Source organism: Panthera pardus, unplaced genomic scaffold, assembly GCF_024362965.1.
Source record: "Panthera pardus isolate Hobbes unplaced genomic scaffold, ASM2436296v1 HiC_scaffold_16, whole genome shotgun sequence".
Lineage (NCBI taxonomy): Eukaryota > Metazoa > Chordata > Mammalia > Carnivora > Felidae > Panthera > Panthera pardus.
This window is the reverse complement of record NW_026526721.1, coordinates 77,908,995-77,925,318: the sequence shown is the minus strand read 5'-3', so window position 1 is coordinate 77,925,318 and position 16,324 is coordinate 77,908,995. Positions and strand designations below refer to the sequence as shown.

At 41.6% G+C, this 16,324-nt stretch overlaps 1 protein-coding gene across 4 annotated transcripts in view; it reads left to right on the top strand.

Moving 5' to 3' along the window:
* The window catches only part of TPRG1 (tumor protein p63 regulated 1), a 215,501-nt gene that overhangs the window by 92,037 nt on the left and 107,140 nt on the right, over positions 1-16,324 (top strand). For 3 of the 4 annotated variants that reach the window (XM_053903544.1, XM_019463493.2, XM_019463492.2), the window contains exon 2: positions 11,827-12,057. In XM_053903544.1, coding sequence (XP_053759519.1) covers positions 11,827-12,057 — 231 coding nt within the window. Of the gene's footprint in view, positions 1-373; positions 643-11,826; positions 12,058-16,324 lie in introns of those variants that run through there. The other variant, XM_019463490.2, reaches the window with a different exon arrangement.

Sequence of the window (16,324 nt, the reverse complement as noted above, 5' to 3'; positions counted from 1 at the left end):
GGTGAACTAAGGCCATGGCAATAGGAGTGGAACAAACTAAAGAATTCAGTAGATACTGAAGAATCAAGAGCTATAGTATTGGGCAAGAAGAGAAAGTCAGGCAATTTTCTGGCCTTTGTGCAACTCTATATCTGTGATCTCATTCACTGAGATTTGAATAAAAAACAGGAACAAGTTTATGGGGCATGTAAGTAGATGATGAGTTCATCTTTGGATAAAGTGAGTTTGAAGTACCTGTGAGTCAACAAAGGTGACATGTCTAGTAGGTAGTTATTTAGATGGACTTGATCTTTGGAGAGAGCTCTAACTGGAGATACAGATTTGGCAGTCAGATCTATTGATTATGGTTAAACATAAGCTTGTGAGATATGAGTATGTGTTTTGTGTCTGTGGTGGGGTCTCCATGAAAGAAACTAAACACAGTGAACAAACAAGTAGAAAGAACACTGGGAATCTGTAGTTCCAAGGGACAGAAGGCAATAAGAATTTTAAGAAAGATGGTATCAACAATCAACAGTGCAAAAGAAGATCAAGGAAGATAAAGAATGGAAAGTATCGATCTATTGGATTCTGTCAGAGGAGCTTTGTTGAGAGTACTTCAAAGATATGCTGAGACTGAAAAGCAGATCTCTAGGGATTCAGGTATGAATGAGATAAAATTAAGTAGAGACACTTAATGGTGGACCATTTTTTTGAGAAGCTTGATCATGTAAAACAAGAGATTTTTCATCTTTCTTATGCTTATAGGTTCGAAAGGAAGAAATGTGTTCTTTTCCTTCTGATAATCCTTTAGATATCTGGAGATATTGAGAGTGGTCGATGTCTTCCATATTTTCTTTCTTTTCAACTAAATTTCTCCAGTTCCTTCTACTGTTCCTCATGTGACACAGTTAGTGGTCCTCACCAGTGACTACTTTAGAATAAAGGGGAAGGTCATCTCACAGGCAAAATGAGGTCTCATGGGTCAAAATGACCAGTCTGATCGTGGATATAGAAGAGGGAGAATTTGAGAAGCATCTGTTGGTACTGTGAAATCTCTTTGTTAATTCACTTAACAAATATGTTACCATGTGTCAGATATATACCAGGAGCCCCTGGCAGAGGAAATAATGGTTTGTGTGGGCTTTAGAACAGTGTCTCTGAGACAGCTCCTTGAGCTTTAGGGAGACAGGCTTTATGGAGCCAAGAGAGAGCTAACCTCAGACTCTTAGAAAAAGGAGTCATCATGAAGAACAGGTTTCTCTTCCTCATAGGTCAGCTAAGGCTTCCTAGGAATTGGAGACAATAAGACCAGGAAAGAGGAGCCTGAAACCCCGCCTCTTCCTCTAACTTGCTTTGTGACCTGAGGTGTAAGTCACTTCTCTGAATGTCTGGTTTCTTATTTGTAAAATGAGGGTGTTGTTAGATATCTAAAATGTCTGGCAGTGGTCATGGATTCCATCATATGAAACCAACTGAATATTTACTTTGAGAAAAATAATCCTGTCAATGTGCCAATAATATGGTATACCTTGACCTACATGAATGTTACATGAGTGTGTTTATTTAATGATCCTTCACTGATCTGCAGATTTATGATTTTTTGAATGCATGTCATACTTCAATAAAAATTATTATGTTAAAAATGTCGTTAAAATAATAAATGATGTAGTTTTTTTTGGGGGGGGGTAAAAATACCGTTGTCAGCATTTGGATGAATGGCTCTCCCTGAATTTCACAAACTCTTACAGGAGAAGTCACAGTTGGCCTAGCAGGAAACCCAGGTTTTGGAGCGACTTCCTTAAAGCTCCCAGCCAGGAACATCTGGTCATAGGCTCTTTGGCACTGAAACCAACAGTGGGTAGGTAGTAATCCTGGTGACATAATCCACACACTCCTTTGGGATGTCCCAATCAATGGGAAAGAGACCTGTTCTAATTGCTAAGCACTGTCACCATCTAGTTTCTGAATCAGCAGCTTCAAAATCAGGGAACCTATTTCCTTTGCAGAGGGAAGAAAAGAGGCTGCTGTAAGCCGAATTGTTGCTGTTCGTTGATTGTTTTCATTTCTCTGCTCCTTTCATTTTCACTTGCACGTGGAAAAAAAATATCTGCGAGGTTATGGGCCCCTTTAAAGTACATTGTCATGACCCAACAGCTTTTTTTCTGCTCAATTCCTTGAAGGCTGATATTTTTCTTTCTTTTGGAGGGGGTTGGAAGGCTGGTGATTTTAGCCTTAATTCTTCTCCTTCCCAGGAGGAGAATTCTACCACTTTTCTGTCCCCTCCCTACCTTCTTCATGGTCAGGCTATTTGCAAAGTAGGACACTTCTGCTACTCCCTGAGATAAGTCACTACAAGCGACTCCTGGCTTCTAGGTTGACTTCCTTCTGCTTTTTCAAGTACATCCCCAGCCAGTGCCTCCACGATTCACAAATCCATGTACAGATTTATATTAATAACTACCTCCAGAGTTTATGTTCGTGGGAGAACTCCATTTATTTGGGGTGTTGAAGGGGAGAACCTGGGTGACTTGGATATGTAGATGAAACATATATATCCTTCAAATAATAAGCACACACAAGGAAGAAGTTGTTACCCTGGAAAGAAAGACGACACAGATGAATGGTACAAAGTTGGACTGTATGCAATGTGACTCACCTCTCCATTACTTCTCTCAGTCTGTAGTGATGTTGTTAATCTCACAAAGTGTCTGGGGCAATGGAACGCTTCCCGGGCCAGCCCTGATTCTGCATTTGGGTTGGCTGTGAGGGAGTTGTCCCAACAGGGATGGAGGTGTGGTGACAGCAGAGAGGAGGTGTGAGGAAGACTTAAGACTTTCATCCTGTCAGAGACTGAAGGTTTTAACCGAGTGTTACTGGCTCCTCAAGGGGTGTGGGCTGGAGGCGAGTAGTTGGCATCTCAGTTACAATACACCATATTACCTGCCATCTTTTGAACACACCCCTCTTCACACCTCACAGGTCTGAGAGGAATGTCCTTGCCTGTCTCAAATATGCAGTCAGCTCTGCGGCGCCTTTGTCTACACCTCTAATTTTTCACACTCTCAACCCTCTCTCCACTCACCCCTGCTAATCCCCCTTCTGTTTCCACAGTATTTGTGCACATTCTCCTAGTATGGCTCTATCACCAAAGTCTGCAATGTTCCACTAGACTATGAGCTTCTCTGAGAAAAGACTCTGGCATTTCTCTCTTTTTCTTTCTTTCTTTCTTTCTTTCTTTCTTTCTTTCTTTCTTTCTTTCTTTCTTTCTCTCTTTCTCTTTCTTTCTTTCTTTCTTTCTTTCTTTCTTTCTTTCTTTCTTTCTTTCTTTCTTTCTTTCCCTTCCTTCCTTCCTTCCTTCCTTCCTTCCTTCCTTCCTTCCTTCCTTCCTTCCTTTCTCTTTCGTGTTTATTTTTGAGAGAACACAAGCGGGAAAGGGGCAGAGAGAGGGGGGCAGATCATCTGAAGTGGGCTCTGTGCAGACAATAGCACTGAGCCTGATATGGAGCTCAAACTCATGAACCATAAGATGATTCATGACCTGAGCCAAAGTTGGATGCTCAATGGACTGAGCCGCCCAGGCACCTCTGTGGCATGCATTTCCATGTGTGTCTTTGTATGTGTGTGTCCAGAAGATATTACCATTCATGCCGTACACAGAGCTTCATTACTGAGCCTACATTTACTGAACATTCATATATGAGGTATGAGGAATTTGCCAGCAGCAATGGATCTGATGTAAGTAAGTCTTGCCTTTCAATCTCAGACCTGACAGAGAAACAAGCAGGACATCCATTTGAGAACTTGTAATCGGTGCCTATTCTGTACCATGAGCATGCCAAGTGCAGGCTATAACATGCAGAGTTTCACTGAGCCCCTCCCACAAGATATTAATTTTTCGACGGGGTTCTTCAAAAATGTATATGGAAAAGAAGCGATCAGAGTCGCTTACAGCCCAGGAGTGAAGGCAGAGATGTAATGGTGGGTACACAACAGTGAGATAAATGCTATGAGTCAGAAACTCAAGCCCTACCATAACGCCAGCTGGAAGTGTGGTGGAAATGTTTGTGGAAGTTTGCAAGGAAGCTAATCTCAGGGACTCACAAGGGATCTGTAATCTCACAAAGTTCTCTATTCAATATCTTTGTCTTTATCGATTCTTTTCCATATACATTTTTGAAGAACCCCATCGAAAAATTAATATCTTGTGGGAGGGGCTCAGTGAACCTCTGCATGTTTTCCTTCTGAAATGTGAGAAGACTTATTGGGGCTCAAGCATGTCTCCAATCCTGACCTGGTTGAGGTGCCCAGTGGGTGTCCCTAGGAGCTCTGGTCAAGGTAGATAGCCATTTGCACTAGAAGGAAGTTGGAGGACAAACACCCCAAAGTTTCCACAATGAACACCCAAATTCATGATGTCACAATTCTCTTCTTCTGACACCACAACCTGTGAATCACAAGGGAACTACCATGTTCATGGGAGTCATATAATCGAGAAGAGATGGGGGAAACCATATATGAGCAACCTCTCTAGACTTAGATCTAGAATCTAAGTCTCTCTGTCTCAGAAAGAGAGACAGAGAGACAGAATCTGGGTACTGGAGAAAAGCCCATCAAAACTTGCAGGGTGATTGAGTTGGAAGGAAACTTGGAAATAATTCCTCCTGCAGTTTTCAGACTTTAATATGTTGTTCTCCCCAGAGGAAAGTTTCAGAAGGGTCCAAAACCAGAGGAGGAGACTGCTTTGATTGAAATGGGCTAGTCATTTATGCAAATCATAAATCTGGCCTCTCATTTTATAGATGAGGAATCTGCAGTGCAGAAAGAGGAGTGACTTCCTCAGGGTTACCCAGTGAATGAGTGGCGGGGGAATGCATTCTTCATGCTGGCCCTGGGTCTCCCCCACCCCCTTGCTGAATGAAAGTACTGGCAGCAGGACACAGGGTGGGGGGGGGGCAGCCTGGAGGGAAGAGACCCTGCATCAGTTCAACTTTTCCCCAGGACACAGAACAGCCCTGCTGGCATGTTATCACTAACGTACAAAATGTGAAATTGTGAAGACGTGTTTGCCAATTCTCTTATCTCAGCTGGCACAGAGGAGGCCTCGTTGGAGTTTTGAGGTGTTAGAGTACTGTTTATCCACCGCGCATCCCTTGGCTGTTCTCGCAGAGACTCAGGAAAGCTGCACATATAAATTCACATAAATTACCTTTACAAAATGTCAGACTTAAAAGTGGATTGTTATTTTGGGGATGTGCCTCGAGAATGTTAACCCTTTCTGGTGGGTAGACATGTCACCATCAGAAAAAAAAAAAAAAGTTGACTTCTTTGAAAGCAACATAAGCCACAGGCACTTACTCCCACACTCCCTCCCCAGCTCAGGACTACGTCACCTGCAAGAGGTAGCAGTTCTTGGTAGCAAACCATGAATTTGTTTTTAATGTTTACTTATGTTGAGAGAGATGGAGAGACAGAGACAGAATGTGAGTGGGGGTCAGGGGGACCCAGAACCCATCTAGGTCTCTGATTCCTCGTTTACAGGATGCAGGAGTTAATAGATATGAGTGTTTACTAACTAAGCATTCTGTCTTCCTGAAGATCCAGAGAGGTAGTAACACAGATACTCAAGTAGCTATTAATATTTCAAAAGCTTTGTGGAAATCAAAGACACCTGCGACAGCATTGCCTGGGGTTAAATAAAAAATCCCATGAGACTTATGGAGAGCTGTATATATATACATATATGTGTATATACATGTATACATATGTATGTATGTATATACATGTATATATCTCATATATATGTGTATATATATGTGATATATACATGTCTCCTATATATATATATATATGGGAGAGAGAGACAGAGACAGAGAGACAGAGACAGAAGACAGGGAAAGTAGAGAAAGTAAAGGAGAAACAGCTGTTCAGCCTTGCCAGGGAGGCAGAGAGGGCCAGGAGCCAAGAAGGACTTCTTACAAGCTGATGTAAAAAGGGGAAGGCAGTGCTGGAGAGTGGTAGGCATGGCCCCTGAAAAGAGGTTCCCCATGAAACAGCTCTGAGTTTTACTGGTATCTCTATTCATTTTACTGGTATGTCTGTGATACTCTTTGTTATGTTCAACTTGTTCTTTGTTAACGCCTTTGCCTCTGGTTGAGTGGTGGCCAGTGTGGCCAGATACTTCTTTTAAGCTGATCAAAAGTTCTCCTTATAGCTATTTATCTACTTTTCTAAAAAACAAATATTTATTGGGGTCTACTATTCTGGATCTCTCTTTGATTTTAATAAAGCAAAAATAATTATCTGAAGATTGCACAGTTTGTCCACAAGACAGAAATCTTTCAATATACTGTGAAGCAGAATCTTCCAGAATAAAGAGTTTGGAAACCACTGGAAGGGGTGGGGCATGTTTCTAGTTCTTTCTAGTTCTGATGGTTTAGGACGGAGCCCCGGAATAGAATATTAAGCAGGGAATGTCAGTAGTGGGATATAGATTTGATTCAGGGCCATGTTAATATTTCGATGGGCCTAAAACTCTTGCGTTTATGAACCTCTCTACCATAATATTAGCAATATTAAAACCTACATCTCGATGACTTTAAATAGTCCCCCTTACCCCCCCCCCATTTTTTTTTTTTTTTTTTTTTTTTTTTGGTTTTAGGCAAAACCAAATTTTTGGGTTTCTTACAAACTTCACTTCTTTTCTGACATGAGAAAAAAATTAAAACATTTCTTTTGACCATAAAATTTAATTTTTCCTCTTCTGATTTTAAAATTAAAGCATTTCCTGAACCCGTAAAAGGTTTGTGGACCCCAGGCACACACCTCACAGATCCTAATGGATAAGTCAGACTGACACCAAGTGGAGGAGAAAGCTTTAGCCTGCAGGGCTGGGGGCTGGGTACCAGCTGATGCCAGAGAAGCACACGGTGAGCCCTGCTTCATAGAAGCTGTTTCTCCCATCCCAGAAGAAAACAGGACTGACTGACCCAGACATTTGGCAAAAGTGTTTCCGGTTTACCAACGCCTAAGTGTGATCACTACTTCTCTGCTTTCTTCTAAGTGCTACAACTTGAAGCAGTGAAGGAGAATCCAGGAGTCATGTTTTGATTCTATGTAGCCATGTGTCCTTGGGCAAGTCCCTCCACTCCGTGTTCCAAAATCTGCAAAATGAAGTTGGACTAGACATTAATTCTCTAGCTACAATTTATGCCCTATATGCTTCTGAACTATTATCAGAAAACATCGCAGAGAGATAGAGTAAAGCATGTATAATTTTTTTAATTTTAATTTTTTTAATGTTTACTTTTGAGAGAAAGAGACACAGAGCGTAAATGGCAGAGGGGCAGAGAGAGAGAGACACACAGAATCGGAAGCAGGCTCCAGGCTCTGATCTGTCAGCGCAGAGCCTGATGCAGGGTTCGAACCCACAGGCCGTGAGATCATGACCTGAGCTGAAGTTGTACACTTAACCAACTGAGCCACCCAGGAGCCCCTAGATTAAAGCATGTATAAAGTGAGGCAGATAGACTGGGACCCAGAAGTAAGTTATTTACTTCAACACTATATTAAATTGCAGCTCTGAATTTGCAGGCAGCTGAAAAATACAGGATTCTTACTATCTGAAAGAAGAATAGCATTTCTTTATAGGTATTTATTTGGCATCATGTTGGAAGAGGTCATCGAGAAGACATGACCTCTGGATGACCCACAAGCTGGCCCCAGGGCAACCCAAAGCTCCTCACCACGCTTGCCCTTGAAATATACATTCCACCCACCATTCCCACAGCGAGAGCCACTTGAAGGACATAACCTGGAGAGAGTAAAGTGTTGCTGAGGCCATGTTGATTTTGTATGTGAACCAATCCAGGTATGGCCTATATATAAACTTTTAAGATTCTGGCGGGCATATGCAGAGATATACTCATCTTGAGGTGCCCTAGACCAACCTGGCATGTAAGTTCCCTTGCTTGTTTAACCTGCCACATACCCATTTGGATTGGTCTGCTCTTTGTGTGGTCTCTCTGTCTCTCCTCGCCCTCCTTGTCCTTGCGGGAGGGGGAACGGCACAGATTACACTGGAGAAAGCTCCACAGTGTGTGAATCAACACCTTTATTAAACATTTTATTTTTTATTGCAAAAGAAGCACTAACACAATTAAAAAAAATTAATGCAAAAATTTGCTTTCAATCCAACTACTTCAATAAATGTAAATATTTTCCTTCTGGTCCTTACCAATGTAAAAATATTCATATCATCGTATCTAGAGAAAATCTTTGTTTTTTGCTTTGGCTTATTTTTTTTTTTCACCTGGGAAGGTCCATCCTTTCCTTCCACGCTGCCACAGTGCTTATGCATGTTATTTTAAATGTCTGCACAATATCACTTTGCTGGACTTCGTAATTGCTTGGCTGTTAGGTGTTCTGTTGATTTTTGGTTTTACATACAGCAATTAATATTGCAGTCTCTTCTTTAGAATAATTTTCCTTACATGAATTCCCAGGAATGAGATTAGGTCAAAAATATGGACATAGTTTTTTTCTAAGCCTTGACTCTTTGCTTTCTTTAGAAATTGTGCTAGTTTGCCTCTCTTGTGTATTAGCACTTAAGTTTCAATGGAGCGTGAGGGAAAAATGATCTTTTTCAGTTATAAATGGCTTTGGATAGGTCTGTTACAAGTGGAAACCTTTGAATTTGTCTGGATTTGTTTTGTTTTAATGTGTTTTTGGTATTTCAATATATACAGTCTATTTGTGCAGGGTTCAAAGAGCATTATCTATTGAACTGGGGATAAACATTTCAGGGCAGCGGGTGGTAAGGAGATGAGTGGGTTGCTCATATGTGCGGGCTCTCATACTGGGGCGGTTGTTGAGGAAGGTACATTCATTGTCCTTGCAAAGATGTCCCCATGACTGGAGCAGAGCCAGAAGCGTTCTGGATCGAGGCGGCTGGGCTCCATTTTCCACTACTCATGCTGTAAGCATTGAACTGGAGCTGAGTTTCCTTCTTTCCTGGATCTCAAACAGCTCCCTCTCAAAACTGCTCGGATTCTCTTCGCTCAGTGTTTCCAGAGAAGACAGCCTGAGGGAGAGGAAGTGGTGCTAATTAAGTCCTCCCCCTGTTTTCCAGGCACAGGAGCCTTCTGCAGATGTCTGTTGTTAGGCAGTGTTTGCAAGAGTGTGGCAAATACAGAAGCAGGCTTGCCTTCCCCAAAGGCACAAACCTTCACAGGTCACAGGCAACTCTAGAAACACACTCTTCCAACAGCCCCTGTGATAGAGATGGCAGACCTTCCGGGGAGGCCGAAGGGCCTCACTGATTGTTCTCTGCGCTCGCTCGCTCGCACGCGCATGCGCGCGCGCACACGTGCATGCGCACAATTCCTCCTGCTTCTTCAGGTGTGCCTTGTACTTCTTATGGGCCGGTCTCTGCCTTTTACCTTTCTAATTTAAAAACATTACTGAAGACTCCGTGAAGCCTTCCTGCTGTAACCCAGCTTGCCTCACAGTGGGCCTGCTGGAATGGACTGGAAGCAGGATTAGGAGCCCTGGGTGGGCATCCAGGTGCTGCTATACGAGTGTGCCTTTGGTGGTTCCCCTAAATGCTGTGATCCCCAGAGAGAGGCAGGTACAATCATCTTTCTAGGGTTGCTGAGAGGCTCAGAGGAGGGGGAACCTGGAATATGGCCTGGGGAGGGCTTTTCTCTGGTGAGCCCCCTAACCAGCTGCGTTTTCTCCTGCATCCAGACCCCTCAGGGTGACTGTATTTGTCCACATTTGCCAGGGACAATCCTGGTTTACTCCTATCCTTCTGATATAATTGTTAATAACACCCTTTTCATGCTCAGAAGTGTCCAGCTTTAGGCAACAAATTATGTGCTCATACTATTTTTACCTCCCTTGAATACTGTAATTCCAATTTTATGAATGTAAACATGCTGGTGATAGGGGCTGTTTCTCACTTTCTGGTGTTTCATAAGCACAGAGGAAACTGAATTTGTCTGATTTGGAACACTGAGGCAGCTCTGAAAATAAGAGCATTCCCAGTCACGGTGAGACCTGTGAAAACCCCCCTTTCATGTAGCATGGACCGTGTGCTCATAGTAGGGGGTGACTATTTGGCTTCAGCTTGGAAGCGGTGACCTGGTGTAGAGATACTGTTTACTAGGCTAGCGTGTGCTTTCTATTTATTTTAATTTTGCTTTATATTTACAAAGTAGAAATAAATTTGTTTTTATTAAGTCATATATAATCATTGTAAGCATCGAGAAGTTTCTAAAGAAAGAAAATTGAAACTGCCTATCATCCAGAGATAACCATTATTAATATTCTATTTTACTTTTTAAAAGTTTATTTATTTTTGAGAGAGAGACAGAGCACAAGCAAGGGAGGGGCAGAGAGAGAGGGAAACAGAATCCAAAGCAGACTCAGGCTCTGAGCTATCAGCACAGAGCCTGACGCGGGGCTTGAACTCATGAACTGTGAGATCATTACTTGAGCTAAAGTCGGATGCTTAACTGACTGAGCCACCCAGGTGCCCCCATTTTACTTTTTTTTTAGACTTATTCTGTCACACAATGCATGTGTACATATTGTTATGCCCAGAATTCGTGATCCCCAAAGACCACCAGGGAGCCTAGCCTGATGCAAAAGCAAAGAGCCTTTATTCGAGCTAGCTCGAGCTCAATCCCCTACCTGCACCAACAGAAGCAGTGGTGAGATGCCGGGGAGAGAGAGCGAGTTTCAAAAGCACAAAGTTTTTATTGGGGTCTAGGGGCATTTGGTGAGGTAACTTCTCACTGGTGACCCTTCCTGATTGGCTGGGGAAGGGTTGGAGTCCTGTTACCCAGGTCGCGGGGCATGTTTTGATCTGGAAGTTACTCAAGGGGAGTAGGCGTGGTCAAGGTGGAGGACACAGAACAAGATGGAGTCGGTCGGGGTAGGTCCGCCCTTTCACATATATTCAACTCCAAGTGTCCTTCCTTCTTTCTTTTTATATATTTTTTGAATTATTTTAACCAATCTGACTAAAATTATAGGTAATGTTTTATAGCTTACTGCTTTCCATTAAGAATATATTTTGGACATCTTGCCATGATAAAAATATGCACTTACATTTTTAATGACTACATTATATTTCACTTTACGGTATAACCTATTTAGCCAATTCCCTACTGACGGATCCTTAGTTTTACTCCATTCTCTTGGTATCAGATACAATGTTGTATGGGTGTCTAATGTTGCTATTACACACATTTTGCTATTAGACATAAAGTGGCATCTTTTTCTGCTATTGGACACATGTTGTGATGAACTACCTTCCATACTGATGTCTTTGGGCATTTGGCTAAATTATTTCCTTATATAAAATTTTATAATTGCATTTTTTTTCAGTTAAAAAATATGCTCAATTCTAAGTTCTTTTGTGCCCTATTACTACCCAAGCAGCACACAAGAAGGTGTGTTATCATTGCTTTTAACTGCTAAATAAGCTTACAGGCTTGGTAGGTTTTGAAGCAAAAATACTGTGAAATCTTGAAGATAAATTGTTTGGTAATTATTTCATACTACTTTCTACATACTCAGCTTCCTGTCCTGGGACAAAAGGTGGGAAAATGGACCTACTTGCAGCCTCCTTTTCTCTGTCTGGAGGGCCTTGCTTCTCTGCGCTGGTAAATAGAATCTGTGTCATTGAATTACATTCATTAGTGCCTTGGTTGGTTTCAGGAACATCATTTGCACACAATAGACTTTTTGCCTTAGCCTTGATATAGGTGACTCCTCCCTTCACTGCCACTTCTCCCCCTTTCTTTTCTAATGAGAAGATTGTTTCTTCTTTTGTTTTAGGCAGAAAAAATGTCAAAGATTGGGAGTTTTGAAGGATTCCAGCCTGTGTCTCTGAAGCAAGAGGGAGATGACCAACCCTCTGAGACTGACCAACTATCCACGGAGGAGGGGGACCCAGGCAAGGACCCAGAGCCAAGCCGTATTTCAAGGCAGCCAAGTGTGACTGAATCAACACTGTACCCCAATCCTTATCACCAACCTTATGTCTCACGGAAGTACTTTGTTACACGGGTAAATTTTTTGGTGCTCTGAAGTATTACATAAGACTTCTCTTACAGTATTCTAATATCTATCTATCTATCTATCTATCTATGTATCTATCTATCTATATCACAAGTTTTACCAGATATTTTCACATTTTTTTATTTCATCTGATAGTCATAGAAACCATGAAGTAGGTATCCGTATCCCCATTTTACAGGTGAAGGTTCTGAATTTCAGAGAAGTTAGGGGGTCTAGTTTTGATAACCAGGTCGTATGGGAGAGAAGTGGGTCATCCAGTCTCTTTCGATGGATCTTTGGTTCCTCAGTCCTGTGTTCAGGTTAAATCTGACCTCCACAGATTAATGATCTATAGAGAGAAAACCCAAGCAGCTAAAATATAAAGCTGTGTGCCTAGAGTGGGTATTTGTTCCACGTTTGAAAAAGATGTGGGTGATGGAGTGGAAAGGCTTGCTGAGAACGAGTTGAACCTCAGGGTCTACAGGGGGATGATGATATTACTCTGTGGGAGCAGGGACTTTTAAATCCCAAACCTTTGGCTGCATTCTGGAGCTGAGCTCCTTTACTGAGCTCTGAGCGTGAGCAGGGGAGGGGCAGAGAGAGAGAGAGAGAGAGAGAGAAATTCCAAGCAGGCTCCAGGCTCTGGGCTGTCAGCACAGGGCCTGACGCAGGTCTCAAACCCACAGACTACGAGATCATGACCTGAGCCTGTTGGACGCTTAACCAACTGAGCCACCCAGGCACTCCTAAAAAATGATATTTTGAACTTGTAGCATTTGGATCAAGGACATAGTGCTTCCTGGGTTTGAGTAGTTCTCTCTCTTGAACTCTCCTTCCTACTTATCAATGTTCTTTCCCAGTCCTTCAATATTCTTGTTAACACAGTAGGTATTAGCTCACAGGCTAAAGCCAATTGGCAGCAAAATTGGAGATTATACACTGTGGCAACAGAGACCATCTCATTTTTCAAGTGTACCTGGGACAAATCTTGAAAAAAAAATTCAGCTCAGTCTTACAAGTAAATGGTGGCTAAGATGTGACTATTTATAAAGCTTTAACTAATGAATCCTGATTTGGTAGCTTTTAAAACATCTTTGGTTAAGATAAAATTTTAAAGTGACTCAGTGTGTGTGTGTGTGTGTGTATGTGTGTGTGCATGCGTGTGCACGCGTGCACATGTTTGAAGGTACGATATACCCATATCATCTGTATTCTGCGACTCTTACGTGTTAAGGTGCTATGGTAGGTGCTGTACTATGTGTTTGTGTGATTTGCATATGTAAAGCATATGGTTTGTTTTCCAAAGTATGTGAACTTAATTGAATAAGCAAAATTGAGTTGTAAGATAGTCTGTGAAGGAAATCAAAGCATCCCCTAAAGTTGTCTTATCTTTGGTAATGATGATGGATCAGTCACGGTTTGGTGAGAGAACCGTGAGTGGTATGGAGTAAGATTCATGATCAGAAGGTGATGCAGTTATGAGAGCTGGTTGGGAAGTCTCTGCAAACCTGTTGTCTTTGCAATCTAGTGATGGGCCTGAAGTTGCTATAGTCTAACCGGTTCGTAGTCATGAACTGGGAATAGGGAGTACGGGAAAACTGGAACCTGGATGGACAACTCAGAATTCCTGATGAGCAAGCAAAACCCATGAGGAAAAAATGGAATCTGTATCTGTCTCCAGCCGTGTCTAAACTTGGAGGTGTGAGTCACTTTTAGGAGAGGACTTGGTGCCTTTCTACACTGAGCTGCACACTTACCAGCCCAGGGGAAGGAGGTGAGGGATGAAGTCTGACTGTCAGCAAAAGAAGCTATAGCTGTAAGTGCTGCCCCCTGGCATCAGATGAACCTGGAGGTCAGCAGCTGTGAATGTGAGTGCAGGTGGTCTGAAGTGATCTTCCACAGGGAAAAACTCCCTTCTGCCTTACAAATCTTATACTAACATCTCTTGTGGCCAACTCTAATTTGGAAACAGACATGAAAGGAAATTCTAGAAAATGTAGCTCTAACTTAGCTAAATCAGCACAGTTTAAAGCCACCATGGAGGTTTTACTTATTTGTTTGATTGATACTTTTATTTGTGTGTCTCTATGTAATTTATCAAGTGAAGTCCCCTGAAGTGACACTGTAAGGTAGGCAGGGGAGGACTCATCACTCTTGGTTTATTGTAAACATATTGAAGTTTCAGGGGAGTGAAGTTGATGCTGTTTTAGAATGATGGGCCAATAGCCAAGAAAGAATTCTTGAGATGCCTTAGGCGCAAAAAGGTGGTTTTATTAAAGTATGCGGACAGAACCCATGGGCTGGAAGAGCTGCCCCAGTATTGTGGAGTGGAGACTGATTCTATCCTTGGGAGTTGGGGGAAGTAAAGTCAAGAGGAAGTTTCCAAAAGGATTTTCCTATGCTAAAGAAGACTTACTGGATCTTGGAGGCCTAGTTATTGTCCAGCTAAGGTGGTTTCTCCCTCTAGAAAAGCATTAGCTTTAAGACAGTGGGGAGTTCCTAGAGAAATGTTCTGCCTCAAGGCAGAGGTTCTGACTGCCTCAAGTATTTGAGCCCAAGTATTTGGGCTGAGGGTGGAAGTTTAATTTTATCTGCCATTTCCTTCTGCCTTTGCTTCCTTTGTCAAAGTGACCTGACTGAACCACGTGATATTAATTGGAATAGCTCTAGCTTGAATCTGTATCTTCTGTCTGTAAGTCTAGTGCTGTTCCTACTGTAATGTACAGTGGCATTCATGGCCCTTTTAGAAGTAAGTCAGTCAATGACTGCAGTCTGTGTGAAAAAGATCTTCGGATATGTAGAAACAAACCCTACATTCTCAAGAACTTGGGAGGGAAAACTTCTAATCTTGTTAATTAATTTAAAGTAGACTTGAGGATTCTTTAAGGCTGTGAGGGCTACATTCCCAAAGCACTCAGCATTTGCTCTCCTTCAGATCAAGAGACAGAATATAGATTTTTTTTTAGCACGTGAGTATGATGAATGTGCTTTGTGTGTGTGTGTGTGTGTGTGTGTGTGTGTGTGTGTGTGTGTATTTCCTCATTTGCAAAGTGTGGATAAAATATCAGTTTTACACAGAGGTTTAAATAGGCTGATTTTGTAAATATTCTTAGCACAGTGCATGACACATCTATTAACATTCCATAAGCAGCATCTCATTACTCTTATAAATGCTTTCTCCCTTTCTTGTTGATTTGACATTCTCCCTTCTGTAATTGGTCACAGAGAATGACATTAAGATGCCCATGACCTCCCCATGACCTCCAGAGTGAGATATAAATGTCAATGTATAGTGTCTATAGCAGCAAAGAGGTTTGACCAAAGGAAAATAATTCATTTTCTCGGGGAATAATTCAATAAGACCCAGGCTCTGGGTCTGAATGATTCAGATCTATGAAAGATTTATCATAAAAGATCACTTCCATAGCGCTGAAATGAGATCTACAGATGATCTGGTCCACTGATTCTCCATCTTTACCGTACAAACAAATGACCTTGAGATCTTGTAAAAGTGCTGGTCTGATTCAGGAGGCCTGGAATGAGACCTTAGATTCTGCATTTATATAGATTCTATGGCAAAAATGATGCTCTCTGTCCACAGACACCTCTTGAACACCAAGGAGCTGGTCAACACTCTCATTCTCAGAAGTAACTAAGGCCCAGAGGAGGCTGTTACTTGTCCATTGTCATAGCTATTGTCCAATGTCATGAGTACTGACTTGCCCAGGAGGCTAGTAGTAAGTGGTAAAGTGAGGCTTAGAACCAAAGTTTCAACTTCCTGATTCATAGTTCTATGATCCCATGCCCAGCAATTAAAAAGAAATAAATATATTACGGTGTAAGAATCTAAAGCATATATGTTGTAAATTCAGAAGAACTGTGAGTAAATGAGTTGAGGAATTCCTTGATCAAGCATGTTATTTTATTAAATGTTTTCAAATCATTTTGCAAGAGGTAGTTTATTGGGAAAAAAATGTCGATAAGCAAAATAAAAGTCACCATAGTTCACTACTCAATGTTAACCAAAGAAGTTTGAATGCGTGCTTATACATTTTGGTGCATATCCTGTCTTACTTTTTCCTTACATGTGCAATTTGTTGCATAAAAATATTTCCTATGGCAGTAACTCTACATCCATAACATCATTTTTAACAGTTCTAGAATATCCTACTGTGGAGATATACAACAATTTATATAACTTTTTCTGGATATTTAAGTTGTTTCCTATTTATACCTTATAAGCCAGAAAGGAAAATTACTCTTTGGCTTGCTGTGG